This window comes from Phocoena phocoena, chromosome 6 (genome assembly GCF_963924675.1).
Source record: "Phocoena phocoena chromosome 6, mPhoPho1.1, whole genome shotgun sequence".
In the NCBI taxonomy this organism is placed as follows: Eukaryota; Metazoa; Chordata; class Mammalia; order Artiodactyla; family Phocoenidae; genus Phocoena; species Phocoena phocoena.
Window position 1 is genome coordinate 63,845,959 of NC_089224.1, and position 15,480 is coordinate 63,861,438.

The 15,480-nt window shown below is 45.2% G+C and overlaps 1 protein-coding gene across 2 annotated transcripts in view; it reads right to left on the reverse strand.

Moving 5' to 3' along the window:
* Positions 1-3,057: 3,057 nt before the first annotated feature.
* DMRT1 (doublesex and mab-3 related transcription factor 1) overlaps positions 3,058-15,480 on the reverse strand; it is a 105,017-nt gene continuing 92,594 nt past the window's right edge. For both annotated transcript variants that reach the window (XM_065879377.1, XM_065879378.1), the window contains one exon: positions 3,058-3,212. In XM_065879377.1, the coding sequence (XP_065735449.1) occupies positions 3,058-3,212 (155 nt within the window). The remainder of the gene's footprint in view (positions 3,213-15,480) is intronic.

The following is a 15,480-nucleotide window of genomic DNA, read 5'->3' on the forward strand; positions in this document are numbered from 1 at the left end:
AGCGCGTTCTGTAAAGCGCTTTTACCACCACTTGGTGCCAAGTGTCAGGTGCGGTGCAGTTTGTGTGCACGTGAAGCCAGTTCAGCACTGCGGTTACCGTGAAGCGAGGGGCGGGAGCTCGATTTCTACACGTGGGCGAGAGTTTAATTTGCACGAGGTGCCCGGGAGACGGCAGTGCCGGCTCCCGCCCCTGCCCGGAATGGCGGTTCCCTGCGTGGGCTCTGGGGGTAAGCGAGTGTCACCAAGAGCGCCCTGGGCCCCGCAGGCGGCTTTCCCCGAGACCCTAGTTACGCAGCGCAGGGTCTGCAGCACACTAGTGGGGTGAAGGGGACACCCGAGTGAGCGCAGGTCCCGGGAGCTGCGTCCGCTGGAAGCGGGGAAAACTCGCCCTCACCCCCAGCCACTGCGGGAGTCGCAGGCGGTCTTGGGGAGCTTCGTCTGCCCACAGCTCCAAGTCGCGTGGCGGAAGTTTGCCCGGAGTCCGGGAGAAGACCCGGCGAGCCCGCCTCGGTCTCTCGCACGGCGCCCGCAAGAGACGAGCACTGGGCGCCCGACACGCCCACACCTGCACACACTTGTGGTGCGCATTCCACATTACACACACTGCGGGTGCCGCCCGCAGGGGGACGCGGCCTTGTTACAGGTGTCCGTTCAAAGGCGCAGAGCTGAGAAACTTATAGCCCCTCAAACGCGGGTGTTAACATTCAGCAGACAAGACTTGCTGTCTGTGCTCTTCCTTGTGTTCAGAATTTTAAGTTCCTTACGCAGTCCGCTTGGGCCTGGCCTGCCTGGCGCTCTCCTCCCTAGCGGTCAAGAATAAGCCTCCTGTTGGAAACCTGAGCGTCGCAGGGCCACTCCACCCCACCAGGCGCGGCCTCGAGGAAGACCGCAGGTCCCTCTTTAACGGAGCCATTCGGCGGAGAAGAGAGAAGCAGCCGAAGCTTCCCTCAACTCCGCCTGGGCCCGTTGAAGTCCTGGGGTCTGTGTCCTCGCGCTGGGAGTAGCCCTTCTTGGGCAGAATCTTCGATAAGAGTCCCCGCGCGGCGGGCGCCCGAATTCAGAACCAAACTCGGCGTCAGGAGAAGCAGTGGACCCTCGGGGCGTAGGAGGCCCACTAAACAAGCCTGGTTCCCAGGGCTCCGACGGCCCACAGTGGAGCTCCGGGCCGCAGTAGGAGGCCGGGAGGCGCAGGGCCTTCGAAACTGGAGCCCGGGCTCACCAGGGACCCAGGGGGTGCTCGGTCAGGGCTCTGAGAGCACACACGGGCGCTTTTCCGGGCTCCGCCTGGCTTTCCAGAAACGCAGGGGCACTGAAGGGAGCTGTGCTGGGGGAGGGCACACACGCACACACACCCGTTGAAGGGGCGTGCCGAGCTTCTCCATCAAACACACCCGGCAAAATTTGTGTGTTGGGGTCATCTTGGAACAGTAGGAACTGGAAGGCTCCTGGATCCGCAGAAGCCAGGATTATTCAAAGAAATAGAGGGGGCCTGGGCAGTGGGCAGCGAGTGCGCAGGTGAGCAAGGAATCTTCATCTCCAAAAAGCCACCACTGACGCCTTGAAGGTGGCGAGTCTGCGGCCCAGTCCTTCCTGGCGCGCCCGGCAGCCTCCGGAGTCGCCGTCACAATACCTACAGCTACAGCCGCCCCGAAGGGCACACGGCTGCAGTAGCAGCAGCCTGACAAGTGTGATAAAATGATCTTCCTTAACTAAACTCGTAAAGCACTGGGCAATAAAACTCAATCTTCTGTAAAATCCAATTAAGTCATTATCTGACTGATTGTATCTTTAATTGAAAACAGAAGTGACAGTAAATTTCTGTGATATATCAGGATCAATCGATACCGCTATACGATTCAGCCCCAAGAAGTGATTTATAATGTCAAACCTATATAGGTAACTCCACATTATTCTCTCTAAAACCACTGGTGGATGAAATTAAGAGTAAGTGCATTTAATAAAAAACAAGATGGTCAGGTTATTGATTACAACAGATGGGGGTGAAATCAAATAGATGTTTTCAAAGCACAGAGCGAAGAAAATACAAGTAATTTCTTTTTTCCTGTTTAATACCGCTCATCAAATATACACACAAGAAAATTCAGTCATCAATAACATTTTTATTTCAGGTACAGCCGCAACTACACAGAACAATGAATTTTTTTAGACTAGTTTTATTTCAGGATGGCTTCTGTTACATAAGGAGTACAGCACTAGCAATTTTTAACAAAAAATGAACTCAGAAATCTATAGTAACTTTTAAAGATGTACTTATCTTCAAATCAGATTACAACCTAAGGTTACAAAATAATCTAGATTGCATCCATTTTTTTAAATAGTAGAATGTGCATCATAAACTCTTATATTTTTCTAGAAACAACACTCAGGAACTCTGCATTACCAGGGTTACTTTAAATTGTATTGTTTTCAAACTACCCTTTAGAAAAGGTAGCAATTCTTAAAGTCATTAATTTTTTTCTTCTGACTGTTTCAGTCACGTTTTGGATTTGAGGGGATGGGGTCGGGGCTAGGCTTTTCTAACAGCAACACAAACACACACACTATTTCTATTTAACCTTCTGCAGATTTCTAACATAATCACTAACTCTATTCTTCTCACCAGTCAGGAACGTGGCTAAATTTATGGTTTAGCACTTTTATTAAAATACTAAAATTCAAAAAAAGATCTGAGGCACCTAAGATTTCATTTTAAAACTGAAAGTAGTTGACACATTTAGGTGCAAATGTACTGCTTTACTTGAGTGAATTATTGTATTTCTTGAAAACTACATGTAAACCAGTGTCATAAAAAAAATGAGGGACACTAATATTTAACTTTGTGAGCAAAGCACTTAATTGGTGCAGACGGTAGACACAGATAGTAAACTATTCCAAATGTCTTCTAGCCTCTGGGCTAAGCTCTAAGGCGATAAACCAAACATCTTCTCAACAGTTAAGTTGGTGTGAGTCAAGGCAAAATGTTAACAACAAACCCTGTGTATAAACGGAATAAACCTGCCACTCCAGGTGAATGGCCAAAGGCATCAGGGTGCCGGATTATTCGTCGTCCTCGATGACGGGAGTGACCGCAAAACTGCTGGGCTCCGAGGCAGACTCACATTCGAGCACTCCCTTTGAGCTGTCGTTACTAACAGAAGAGCTGGTGGAGAGGGAAACCAAGCCACAATCCTGACTGCTGGGTGGCGAGAATACTGGGAAGTGGGGAGAGACGGAGAAGAGTGCGTTAAAAGTGGCTAGTCTTTCTACATTCACCGTGCAATTAGGTTCCAACAAAGAAAAAGGCGCTCTGCAATTTCTATTCGGAGTTGAAAGTGTTTTCATAGACACTCATTAAAATCCCCAGTGCTTCTTTAGAATAAAAAATAGTATTTCTGCACAGTATTATTTAATTGAAGAGGCAAGTTAAGTAGCAGAGTTTCAATTTTATGTTCATTAAAAACAAAAAACAGTCTTCTCCCCCCTCTTTGGGGATACTATTTCCACCCTTCACTGAGCCCCACCCCTTTATGTAAACGAAGCTAATAGTTTGACGAGTCTTGTCAAATGATCCATCTGACAAATTACCCCAAGCAAGACCCCACCCCTGTATTTCCACCATTTGACAGGTAACCTTAGTTTCTCAGTAGCTAGCAAGTGAAAGCGATAGCTTATCAATTTTCCTGTTAGTTCTCTTGGACAGAGGGAAACAAACACTTGGGGGAAGGTGTACATACCTTTTAAAAAGCATACCTAACTTTTAAAAAGTCAAAAGCAGTAAATGGGAAGGAAACTTTAAAAAATCCAAAAATTAAAAGAAACTGAATTATACAACACTAAAACAGAAGTCAGGTAAAGGTTTTAACAGCAAACCTATAAACATAAAACTCCACTAGGAATCTGACATTAAATATGAAGGATGCAAAAGTAATAATGTGTTGAACAATTTTTGCAAGCTTACAAGCCACAGTAGATACAAAATTTAAGCAAAAGGGTCTCTGACCTTCTTAACCTTAGCTGAGTTTAGATCCACCCCCAGAACTCCCTTCCTGCCTAGTGTGAATGTAATTAAGGGGAAGCTGCAGTGGTAATTTCTCTCCTCATTAACTTCCTGATTGGTTTCAGCCTCAGGATTCCGCAGGGCAGTAGTTTGTCACCAATTCCAAATGGCCAATCGTTAATACTAATGTTTGTGTAACTAACTGCCAGCATCTGCCACGGCTTCTTGTACAACAATAATGGTGAAAGGGTACATTAGTGCCCCTGTGTTAATTCAGCTTGTGTTCATCAATAGGGAAATCTATGATGTAATTAGCAAAATGCATTGGGAGCTGAGTGCTGAAGTCATTTGTAGAGAACTAAATCATAGTAGAAGCTGTACTGGGTCCTGATGTGTTTGCCATCAATACTTATTATGTTTGGAATTTAATAAGGTATATTACCATGCTGAAAAGAGACCTTTTTACAACACAACACTATTTACGCTTGTTATGGGTTTCGAGGTTTGCTGCAGCTAGTGGAACCACACAGAAATAAAAGAACAGAGCTGGGATTTAAGAAGCGGATCTTTAACCACTCCACTGGACCAAATTATCTGAGAAAGCCCCGTTCTTCTAATGTGACATATGGACAGACAGATGGACAGTTTGGGATACCTACCTCAATATCCAATTAGGAAAGGAATGTTCTGAAAACTTAGTAAGTTAAAAAATTTGGAAAACAGTGTAGGTAATTTCCTGACAAGCAATTTACTTTTTTTTTTTTTTGCGGTACGCGGGCCTCTCACTGCTGTGGCCTCTCCTGTTGCGGAGCACAGGCTCCAGACGCGCAGGCTCAGCGGCCATGGCTCACGGGCCCAGCCGCTCCGCGGCATGTGGGATCTTCCCCGACCGGGGCACGAACCCGTGTCCCCTGCATCGGCAGGCGGACGCCCAACCACTGCGCCACCAGGGAAGCCCACAATTTACTTTTGATATTGGCAATATGTGTTTAGATTTACTAAGTTAAACAAAAAGAGTACTAATTTGAACCTAGAAAACCTGAAGCTTTCATTTTCTCACTGTTCATTAAGGCTTCTTACTAAATTTGAGCTGTTATATGGATTTAAATTTCCCTGCAAATCCAAGATAATTTATGAACTGTGTTACATGCCCAAGGATGTTGTATCTACACAGACAGCAGACTCTGCTCTGACATCTTGTGACTATACAAGGATATGGAGAGCCAACTAAGGGCCAACCAGAGTCTGAGTTCATCTGCCCACCCTCATCCCCATCTCAAGCCAGTGACAGAAGGTTCTCTGTACAGAAGAGATGGAGAAGGGAGTGAACATTTACTACTTCTTGTATGTCACCTACTTTAATGCGTATGTAAATTTAACCCTCAAACCATTCACTGAGAGAATTGTTCTCCCGTTTTTTACAAAGGAGGCCCTGTGGAAGCTGCCAAGGGCAGTGCAACATTGGTCAGCCCCACCTCCTGGCTTGTTCTCACCCCTGCACCATCCCCACCCTTGGGTGTCACATTTAGTCACTGGCCACTGAACCGTCCTAATCTCTGTGTTAGTTTGAGGAGGTAAAATAACTGACCCTTGTCAACTTCATGCAGAGGCTATAAAGGAATAGGCAAAGCGTTCTCCAGACATGTTCTGAGCTTCTGCCTACAGTTAACAGCTGACCTAGGGATGCTCCCAGCCCAGCCACAAACACCCTGCCTCCCCCATTCGGCCAGACTTGTGACTGAAAAAGCAAGGGGTGGGAATTCTGCAAAAGAAAGGACTTGGGGAGAGCCCCCCTTCTGCTCTCACTTGCCTTGTGGGTACTTTCTTGGAAAATATTCCTCTGACCTGAGGGTGTGAAGATGTGCAGAGGGTGTCACCTGCATAGACTAGGGAGGCTCCAAGCATACTTAATGCATGACTGCACTCCAGAGAAGATCCAAATAAATGAACTCAACCTGTTTTGCAAAATACCTGTATTTCTTAAAGCTTTTCTCCACTCAAAGTTTAAATCCATGTTCATTTCACTTTTGTTAAAGGCTTAGCATTGTCTCTGAATGTTGAAGTTAGGGACAGTATCTGTTTAACTCATTTTGTGTAGCACCTCATAAAAGTAGTTCCAAGTGCATCAAAGATTTAGTGTTTATCTTAGTGACTAATGTCCAAAATTTATTTTACTATCATCCTTAAAGATGAAGGTACCCTCTTCATTTAAATGCAGTTTCATTAAACTTTACTGGGGGGAAGAATAACAACCGATCATTTTAAATCACTTTATACCAATAAAAATTAAAAAGCCAAAATTCTCTTTTTTTGCGTGTTGATTCTAATGAGCTCTGCAGAAGGGCTAATTTCAACTCAAAAGGTTCCTCTTCATTATTTTGTAAAAATGCTAATGCCTACTGTCCACGGGACTGTGGGGAAAGATACGCTGTTGGTAGCACTAGAAATTGGTTCAATCTTTCTGGACAGCAGCCTAGTGACATGTAATAAGAACCGTAAAACTGTTCATACCCTCTGACCTGGTAATTCCACTCTGGGGAATAAACCCAAAGAAAGAAAGAATAATTGGCCGGGCGATGCTCAGCACACCACTATTTGCATGAGCGAAGACGTGAGTGCTTTGCTCCGGCGCTGGGGGGTGGGGTTTGGGGACGGGGGACAGGAAGCTTTCACAGGCAACAGACAATTCAGGATTATGCTACCCTGTAATCATCACTAGGCTCCCAGCATTTACAGAAATGGAAGAAATGACTCCTGGAGACCGAAGTAGAGATTTAAAAGCAAGAAAATGAAAAAAAAAAAGGAAAAAGTGCCCATCTGATCTTTTTTCTTGTTACAACGAAAGGTGGGTAAACCTCTGAGGCTGACCCTGGTTTGAACCAGCAGACCCTGTTATCTGTTTTCTCTCTACTAGCCTATTTGTCTACAGCAGCTAAACGGTCTTTCATTATTATTTTAAAACAAACAAAGAAACCTTACACATAATCACTCTTACCAGTGCTGAGGGGGAAAAAAAGATGATTTCAGTGATGCCATCTAACCACCAATATTCTTTTTGGAAAATATTATAGACTGCGCCCACCCCCCAAACCCACCTCTCTAAAAAACAAAACAAAGCCCAATCTAACTGCTAAATCTTTTGACACTGCAAAGACCCCTGACTTTTAACTTGAATGATCTGTTGGGAGTCGGTGGACCGGAACGAACAATTCTCTTCCAGTGATGTGAGAAACAGGATATTCGTGCTTGAGAAAAAATTGTTCTTCCTCTAGATGTTAAACACTATTAAGCTCCCACTAAGAAACCATTTTAAAAATAAAAAATGCAAGTGGCATTCTTCAACTGTTAGCAACTCTTCACCTAGACACTGACAGGTCTCTTTGGTTTCCTCGAGTTTGCAAGCCTAAGAGTCTGATGAAAAGCTGATGAAAATGTCTTAAACAATGAATTCTTCCGCTTCATGATAACCATAGTGTTTGGAAATAAAATCATGTCCAATCAATACCACTTAGCAGATATTTGATGTTTCACAATAGGACTCTTTTCCAGAGTAGAACTGCTACTCTTCTCACTAACATTTAAAATAACTAGGATTATCTTAGCTGTCCGAAGCTTGGCAGGTTCAGCTTGTACTTTCAAACAGCATTAATTCTTGGCACTCAGAAGAAGGGATAAAAGGTAAAGATATGAATGGAGATCTTTATTCCACCTGATCTATCAAGGATTAGCTCATTCTTTTCCAGTCCATGCCTGCACGCTAGTGAAGAGGAAGGCTAAGCTGTAACTGATGTAATTAGAAACCACAAGCTGAGAATAAAATAGCCCTTTATTAATCGCCCCCATTTACTATAAATTTACCAAAAATATAATAATCTTTGAAACAATTAAATGTGTTTTTTTCCACCTGTGTGTAATCAAAAGAGTAGTGGCTAGAGAGAGAGTCTGGTTAGGATTACGCTTTCCCTGAAAACATTACCTTAATTGCCAGTCTGAAATCTAACAGCAGTTTTGAGAGGGGCCAGCTCAGCCCTGTGCACAGTGTAGGGAGAAGTGGCCAAGCCATCGTAAAGGAGAGTTCCTGTGGATGGAAAGAGGCGCGTGATCGGTGCTTCCTCCTTGATCCTGCTGCCACAGCCTTGGCAAGCTCTAGGAAAAGCCATCTTACAGACAAGGTGAACCGATAACAGAAAGCACATATTTAACCACTATCAACACTGCCTCATTCTCTCTAAATTTCATGTGTAACACGGATGCAACACAAGATAACACTAGAACTTCTTAATTCTCAAAACAAACAGCAGCCTATCAAGCTTCCTTTGGCAGCCCCTGGGAGACAGTGTGAGGACCGGGGCTCACAGGCTGGCCCTGCTGGCACTGCAGACTGCTACCCTGCTGCTCAAGGAACGAGGGAATAACGCACCCCACCTACCACCTTACCACCTACGGAGTTCAACGGACACACGAAGGGAAGAATGCACACAAAAAGGGAAAAGAGAAGGGACCCCGTTCAGCCTTCCACCTCACCTGGGACGCGGGCAGGATTACCTCGGGTGCAGGCATTCCTCCTCTTCCCCCCACCCCCACCCTCCACGACAGATTCTTCTGGACCACGGCAGGGCAGCTGCTGGGATCCCACACTCCCTGTTTATTCCATGGGGGGCGGGGGCGGGTCCCCAAAACTACTCGAGTCTCAAAGCAAGCACGTGAATAAGTGATGTGCCTGTGACAGCGGCCCTACCCTGGCAGGGACTCACACCCTGAGCATGTCGTCAATCCTCACCTCCCCAGAACCCTCTTGTCTACTGGCAGTGGTAATGCTCCTGGGTGCTCCCTCACGCCCAAAGTGGCACCGTGAGCTGTGGAGCCTTTTCTCACTGATATTTCTTCTTGCACTCCTTCTGAACTGAGCAAGTGCGTATGTGACGGGTAATTCATTATGACCGGCTCAGCTGACGTGTGTCATCCATGAAGGCAGCACTGGATGAAACACACAATCCACAGATTCAAAGATCCTCTAATTCACTGTGTTTTAACCAAAATATACTCAGTAACAAAACCTAAACAGAGTGTGGCCTTTTCTTCGCTTTCATGACAACATTCTGAGATAAATCCTCACACTGACTAATTCTGCTCTATTTTCCTCATCACTGAAATAACCACAACACCGACCTTGAAGAAATCCCCTAAACTACCTGGGCAATGAACTTAAACACCAGTTTCCTCATCTGTAAAATGAGGCTAACAACAGGTCACTGTGATCATCACTGAGTACATAGTAGTTTCTTTACTTCCTTTGTCTTCAATTTCAGTGTCTTCACGTTAGAAGATCCTTGCCTTTGAAGGTGCCAGAATCCAATCGGTATTTAGTACAAGATCTGTTCCCTCCAGGCCACACATAATGTGCCTTGAGAGAGCCAGGAACCAGGGATACACATTTTACTTCACTTGGGGCTTACATGACAGCCAGAGTGTCAAATCTAGGAGGCAAATGACCTGGTCCTCATTTGGACAACAGGTCCCTCGTTACATAAGCTCTGGCTTTTTCATTTTTTGAGAAGAGGTGTCCAATCAAAGTGAAGCAGCAGAATACCTCTGGACATACCAGACCAAAAATAGTGTTGTTATCCAATGATCAAGCCAACCATTCCTTCAGGCAGCAGTATTTGAAAGCAGGAAGAATCTTTCTTTTGAGCCTAAAGTTTGTCCTAAAGGTTGAAAACTCTGGGAAGTACTAGGTACAGGCTTCAATGTCCCCAAAGAAGTAGGGGTCTCATTGTTCCTAATCTACAACTATTGGGTACCTGGAGCCCTGATGGGATGAGGCTTGCTGGGGTACCAGAAGCTGACCTTCAGTCACAAGGCGACAAAGCAGGGCTAGGGCAAGGAGTATGGGTGTTGCCAGAAGACCCTCTCTTACTATCCGAAGACCTTGGGCAAGTGCCTTACCCTCTCCACGCCTCTATCTCCTCAGCTGTACAATGGGGACACAGTACAGCACTTAGGATGGTTCCACACAGAGCTTTGGGGCCCCATTAAGCCCGATGCATCTGAAAAGCCCACACTACCATTGTACACAGCTGTACCATTTGGTCACCCACATGTGTGTCCCACAGACGCAGCACCTCAGCACCGGATGTGGTCCGAATTGAGCTCTATTCCTACCATCACTCCCCTCAGCTGCCCCCATCTATACTCATCCTGCCCTGCTTAGTCTTTCTTGAGTACTTGTCATCTCTGGTCCACCTTCTCCTCTCTGAAGAGGCAGACCATTTTCCCACCACATATGTGTACTGACAAGGGCAGGAAGGCTGAGGGGGTCCTGCTCCCGGGCCCAGCTCCCAACAGTGGCCACCTGAGAACAAGTGTGGAAAGACCATGAGCTCTGCCATCAGACATGGCACCTCAGTAAACATCTCTGAGCATCAATTTCTTTCACTGTAAAAGGAGGTAATAATGATGCATTTCATAAAGTTGCTCCGAGGATAGAAGAGATGATAAATGACAAAATCATTTGTAAACGTGAAGACTCCTCTCCCCTGGCCTGAGTCTGTGCACTTCCCTAAGGAAGGAGTGTGATTTAGTCTCTGTCCTCCACTGCCTAAGACAGGACCAAGAAATTAGTAAGACTTTTATTAAACACTGGTTGGGAAAGAAAAAAAAAAAGAGTTAGTGTCAACACAGCTCAAACCTCCCTGAATGTTTTCAGACAAATTTCAATTTCAGTGTTCAGAGAAAGGTGACTTTTACTTTATCCGTCCTTCTTTACACAGCAGAAGGCTAAAAGTAAAGATGAATTCCAAACTGAAACCCAAGCCTGTTATATTGTGTTTTCTCCCGGGACTTCAGGTACACATGACATTACCTGAGGCCGGGCCAAAGGGGAAGGGACTTGGCTAAACCAGCAGAGCAAGGGGAACCTCCTCGAGAAAGAAACAGAAAGTCTATTAGATAAAACACTAACACCTGGTAAACTGAAATTCGGCCAAGAACATCTACCGTACACTACCAAGCACGGTGCAGTGTACCCAGCAAGTGCTTAATAATGGATAGGGGAGTGAGAAAGCCCATGGAATGTGGTCTTCACAAGACATGCTGCCACCACAAAACAGGGCTAACCCACACACTGGCAAAGAGAGTCTCAAGTCTAAAACCAGTTTTGACGATTTTAAAGTGCAAAGGCTTTGTCTCATTTTGTCTGTGTTTATTGGAAGGACTCTGGGCACCGACACAAGGAGAAAAGCCACATCAAACACACCCTGAGGCGTGACCTCAGCCAGAGAGCCTGGCTCTGGACGAGCCTGCAGGACCACGTTCCTTGGGGACTCTGCAACGCAAACCACATATGGTACCACGGCTGGGTGGTCACAGGTGCAACTGCATTTGAAAACAGAGTTTAAACAGGTGTGTGATCATCTCAGAAACCAAGGCAGACCAGGCTAACAAGAGGCTCCACAAGTCACCTCTGGAAGAGAGTTCCCATTTGATTCTGGGAAAGCGGTTTTCTCAGATACAAAAGAAATCAAACCCACAAAGCCTGCCGCGGCATTCGCCAGCCTAGAAACTAGGTTGGCTCTGTCCAGGTATTTTGCAACAAGAGACATTTTTAAAGTAGCTTTGCTGAGAGCTTCCTTCACACTGAGAAGAAAGAATCACAGATGCTTCAACCTTAAAGGGTAATGTGTGATGAAAATCTCCACCTTCGTGGGACTCTAGTTAAGACTAAGAAAAAAGATTAAAGTTTTGGAGTCAACACCACTGCCAGGAGAGCCAGGCATGAGGAGAGGGAATGCAGCTGCTTTCTCACCTGGGGCCTGAAATGAACTCGGTTTCCGGCTAATCCACCAGCCTGCAGTCAGCCTTTCACTGTGGAATTACATCATCTCTGATAAAACATGCCGCTTAACAAAATATGTAAGATGTGCAGCTTCAGCCGTATGGCTTTGAGGGACTCTTTCATGGAAGCAACCTAACTGTCCATCGACAGATGAATGGATAAAGATGTGGCACACATATACAATGGAATATTACTCAGCCATAAAAAGAAATGAAATTGAGTTATTGGTAGTGAGGTGGATGGACTTAGAGTCTGTCATACAGAGTGAAGTAAGTCAGAAAGAGAAAAACAAATACCGTATGCTAACACATATATATGGAATCTTAAAAAAAAAAAAAGGTTATGAAGAACCTAGAGGCAGGACGGGAATAAAGACACAGACCTACTAGAGCATGGACTTGAGGATATGGGGAGGGGGAAGGGTAAGCTGTGACACAGTGAGAGAGTGGCTTGGACATATATACACTACCAAATGTAAAACAGATAGCTAGTGGGAAGCAGCAGCATAGCACAGGGAGATCAGCTCGGTGCTTTGTGACAGCCTAGAGGGGTGGGATAGGGAGGGTGGGAGGGAGGGAGACGCAAGAAGGAGGAGATATGGGAACATATGTATATGTATAACTGATTCACTTTGTTATAAAGCAGAAACTAACACACCATTGTAAAGCAATTATACTCCAATAAAGATGTTAAAAAAATATTCAGATACTTTGCAATGAAATGAATAAAAGAGAAAGTTCACAAGCCATTTCACAAGTAGAACTTGTGTAAAAGTTGCAGCTTATAATTTGAAAAGAAATACTGTGCCCCAAATGATATGCTATAGTAGCAGGGTAGAAGACTGTGTCCAGTAAATTATTTTACCTTTACTATCAGGAGATGATGCCTTCTTCAAAAAAACAAAAATCAAACGCAAAACTCCACCACTATTGGCTATTAATACTATGCCAACTTTTCCTTCTCTTTCTTTCTAACTAGGGTTACAGGAAATTTAAAATGAGTAATTATTAGTATTTTTCTCTGGTACAGAAGAAGGAAGCAAACACCAGGACACATTTAAATAACATATACCAGATGAAATCAATCAGGATAGAAAATTCCAGGCATTTCCAGACAGGAGAATACATGCTTACTCAGTCACACAGGTTGTTTTACGTCCTAATTACAACACAGCCATCATGGGTGGGTAAGATAGTTCAGATTACAGGCTCAAGAATACGCTCTTTTGGAACGGCCCATGTTAAGGGTGAAGAGAAACAAGAAAGTAGCACAAACTATGTTTTTCCTAAAGAGTATTTACACACTTTGCATAAGACCCCAACTGCTAAAAAAACAAATCATATATGTCTTTCGTAAAACATTTTTCTATTTGTTTAAAATGCCTTCTGTTCAACTGGATCCCAAGAAAGGACTTCAGTGCTAAAGAGGTTTAATCTGGGGGTGATATAAGGCATTCAGGGAATGTGAGTGTGCCCTCCCCTCTCCAGGGGTTTATGATATTTTTTAATTGTTTCAGGAGAGAAGACCTCACGTCTTGGCAAGTATTTTAGTTTGCTTTCAAGAAAAGATTTTCTTTCTTCCCCCCAACTACATCCTGTCTGAAACTAAACTTAACTGTAGCCTTCTTTTAGGGACTTCTCAGAACAACCTATGTTCTCTCTGAGCGAGAAGCTTCTGGGCAGGACCTGCTGGTGCTGGTCAACCAAGCTCAGTTCTGAACTAAATGAAGGAAACCAACACTGGCAGGTATTTATCAAAGTATAAGACAACTTTCATTTAATTCTTCCTCCCAATGGTCAAAAAAATTGGTCTCCTTTCAGGATTTTGTTTTCTGCTTAAGGAAACTTTTTTTTATTGTGGTAAAATACACATCATGTAAAATTTACCATCTGAACCACTGTGAAGTGTACAGTTCAGCAGTATTAAATATATTCACGATGCTGTGCAACCGTAACTACCCAACCATCTCCGGAACTTTGTCACCTTTCCAAACCTATTCAACAATAACTCCCCCCATTCCCTCTGCCCGGCCCCTGGTAACCACCCTTTTACTTTCTGGTTCTATGAAGCTGACTACTCTAGGTACCTCATATAAAGTGGAAGCATACAGTATTTGTCTTTCTGTGTCTGGTTTATTACACTTAGCATAATGTCTCCAAGGTTCATCCATGTTGCAGCATGGGACAAAACTTCACTCCTTCTTCAGGCTGAATAACATTTCATTCTAAGCACAGCCCACATGTTGTTCACTCAGGCATTTATCAGTGGACATGTGGGCTGTGTCTGCGTTTTGGCTCTTGTGGATAATGCTGGTTATGAACCCTGGTGTTCAAATATCTGCTCAAGTCCCTCTTTTCGCTTTTTTTGTGTGTATACCCAGAAGTGGAATTGCTGGATCGTATGTTAATTCTATTTTCAAGTTTTTGAGGAACCACCATACAGTTCTCCACAGCAGGGGCACCATTTTACACTCCCACCAGCAATGTAAAAGGGTTCCGATTCTCCACCTCTTCAGCAACACTGGTTATTTTCTGGGGTTTTTGTTTGTTTGTTTGTTTGTTTTTTAATAACAGCCATCCTAAGGGGTGTGAAGTGTGGGATTTTGTCTTTTGATCCTTTTACACTAATCCTTTCCTGCACTGCGTCGTCCTCTCTTCCCCAACCCTGACCTACCACCCAGTCTCTGTTTTATCATCACCAAACTTAACTGAAGAACTGGCCCACTGCCCACTCCTCACTGGGTTATGGCCGGCAAACTGGTAGCTGTTTCACTCCCAGAAAAGCTTTCTCAAGGTCACCCATAGCCTGCTGCTCCCCAAAGCCAATGGCCTGTTGCAGTCTTTCCCTCTTTGCTCAAAAGCACTGACACCTAACATGTCCTCTCCCCTTCATCCCCCTCAGCTGCCCTCCAGGCTTTCTGCCCCCCTGGACCATCCTTCCCCAACACCAGCCCTAGACACAGACTCTCCAAACTACTCCACTTGGTCCTCTCATCCACATAAGCTTTAAACATCACCTCCTTGCAAATGACTTCACGATTCCTCTCTCTTGCCCCGAGTTCTCACTGAGAACCACTTCTGTATATGAAATATTGGCTGAACATCTCCACCTGGATGAGTTTCCTGCAATGGAACCTCACCTGTTTAGAACTGAACCCACCATCTTCTCCTCTCTTGGGTCCTGAGCGTGCCCACATCACCTGCAGCTCAGGCTCTCTCAGACCCACCCCCCAACCTAAGCCACTGCTCTGTCCCGCTCTCTTGAACTGCACAGAGCCCTCCTGCAAATCCCTCCCTTCTGGTTACCCTCATCTGCTAGCATCTGGTTGCCCTGTCCAGTCTTTTCTACTTCATCTTAATTTATCCCAGTATGGCCAGTTAGTTATTCTTCCAGAAGCATATCTCTAACAAGATGTTTCTTTCTAAATAAACAACTATGGGGCTTCCCTGGTGGCGCAGTGGTTGAGAGTCCGCCTGCCGATGCAGGGGACACGGGTTTGTGCCCCGGTCTGGGAGGATCCCACATGCCGTGGAGCGGCTGGGCCCGTGAGCCATGGCCGCTGAGCCTGCGCGTCCGGAGCCTGTGCTCCGCGACGGGAGGGGCCACAGCAGTGAGAGGCCCGCGTACCGCAAAAAAAATAATAAATAAA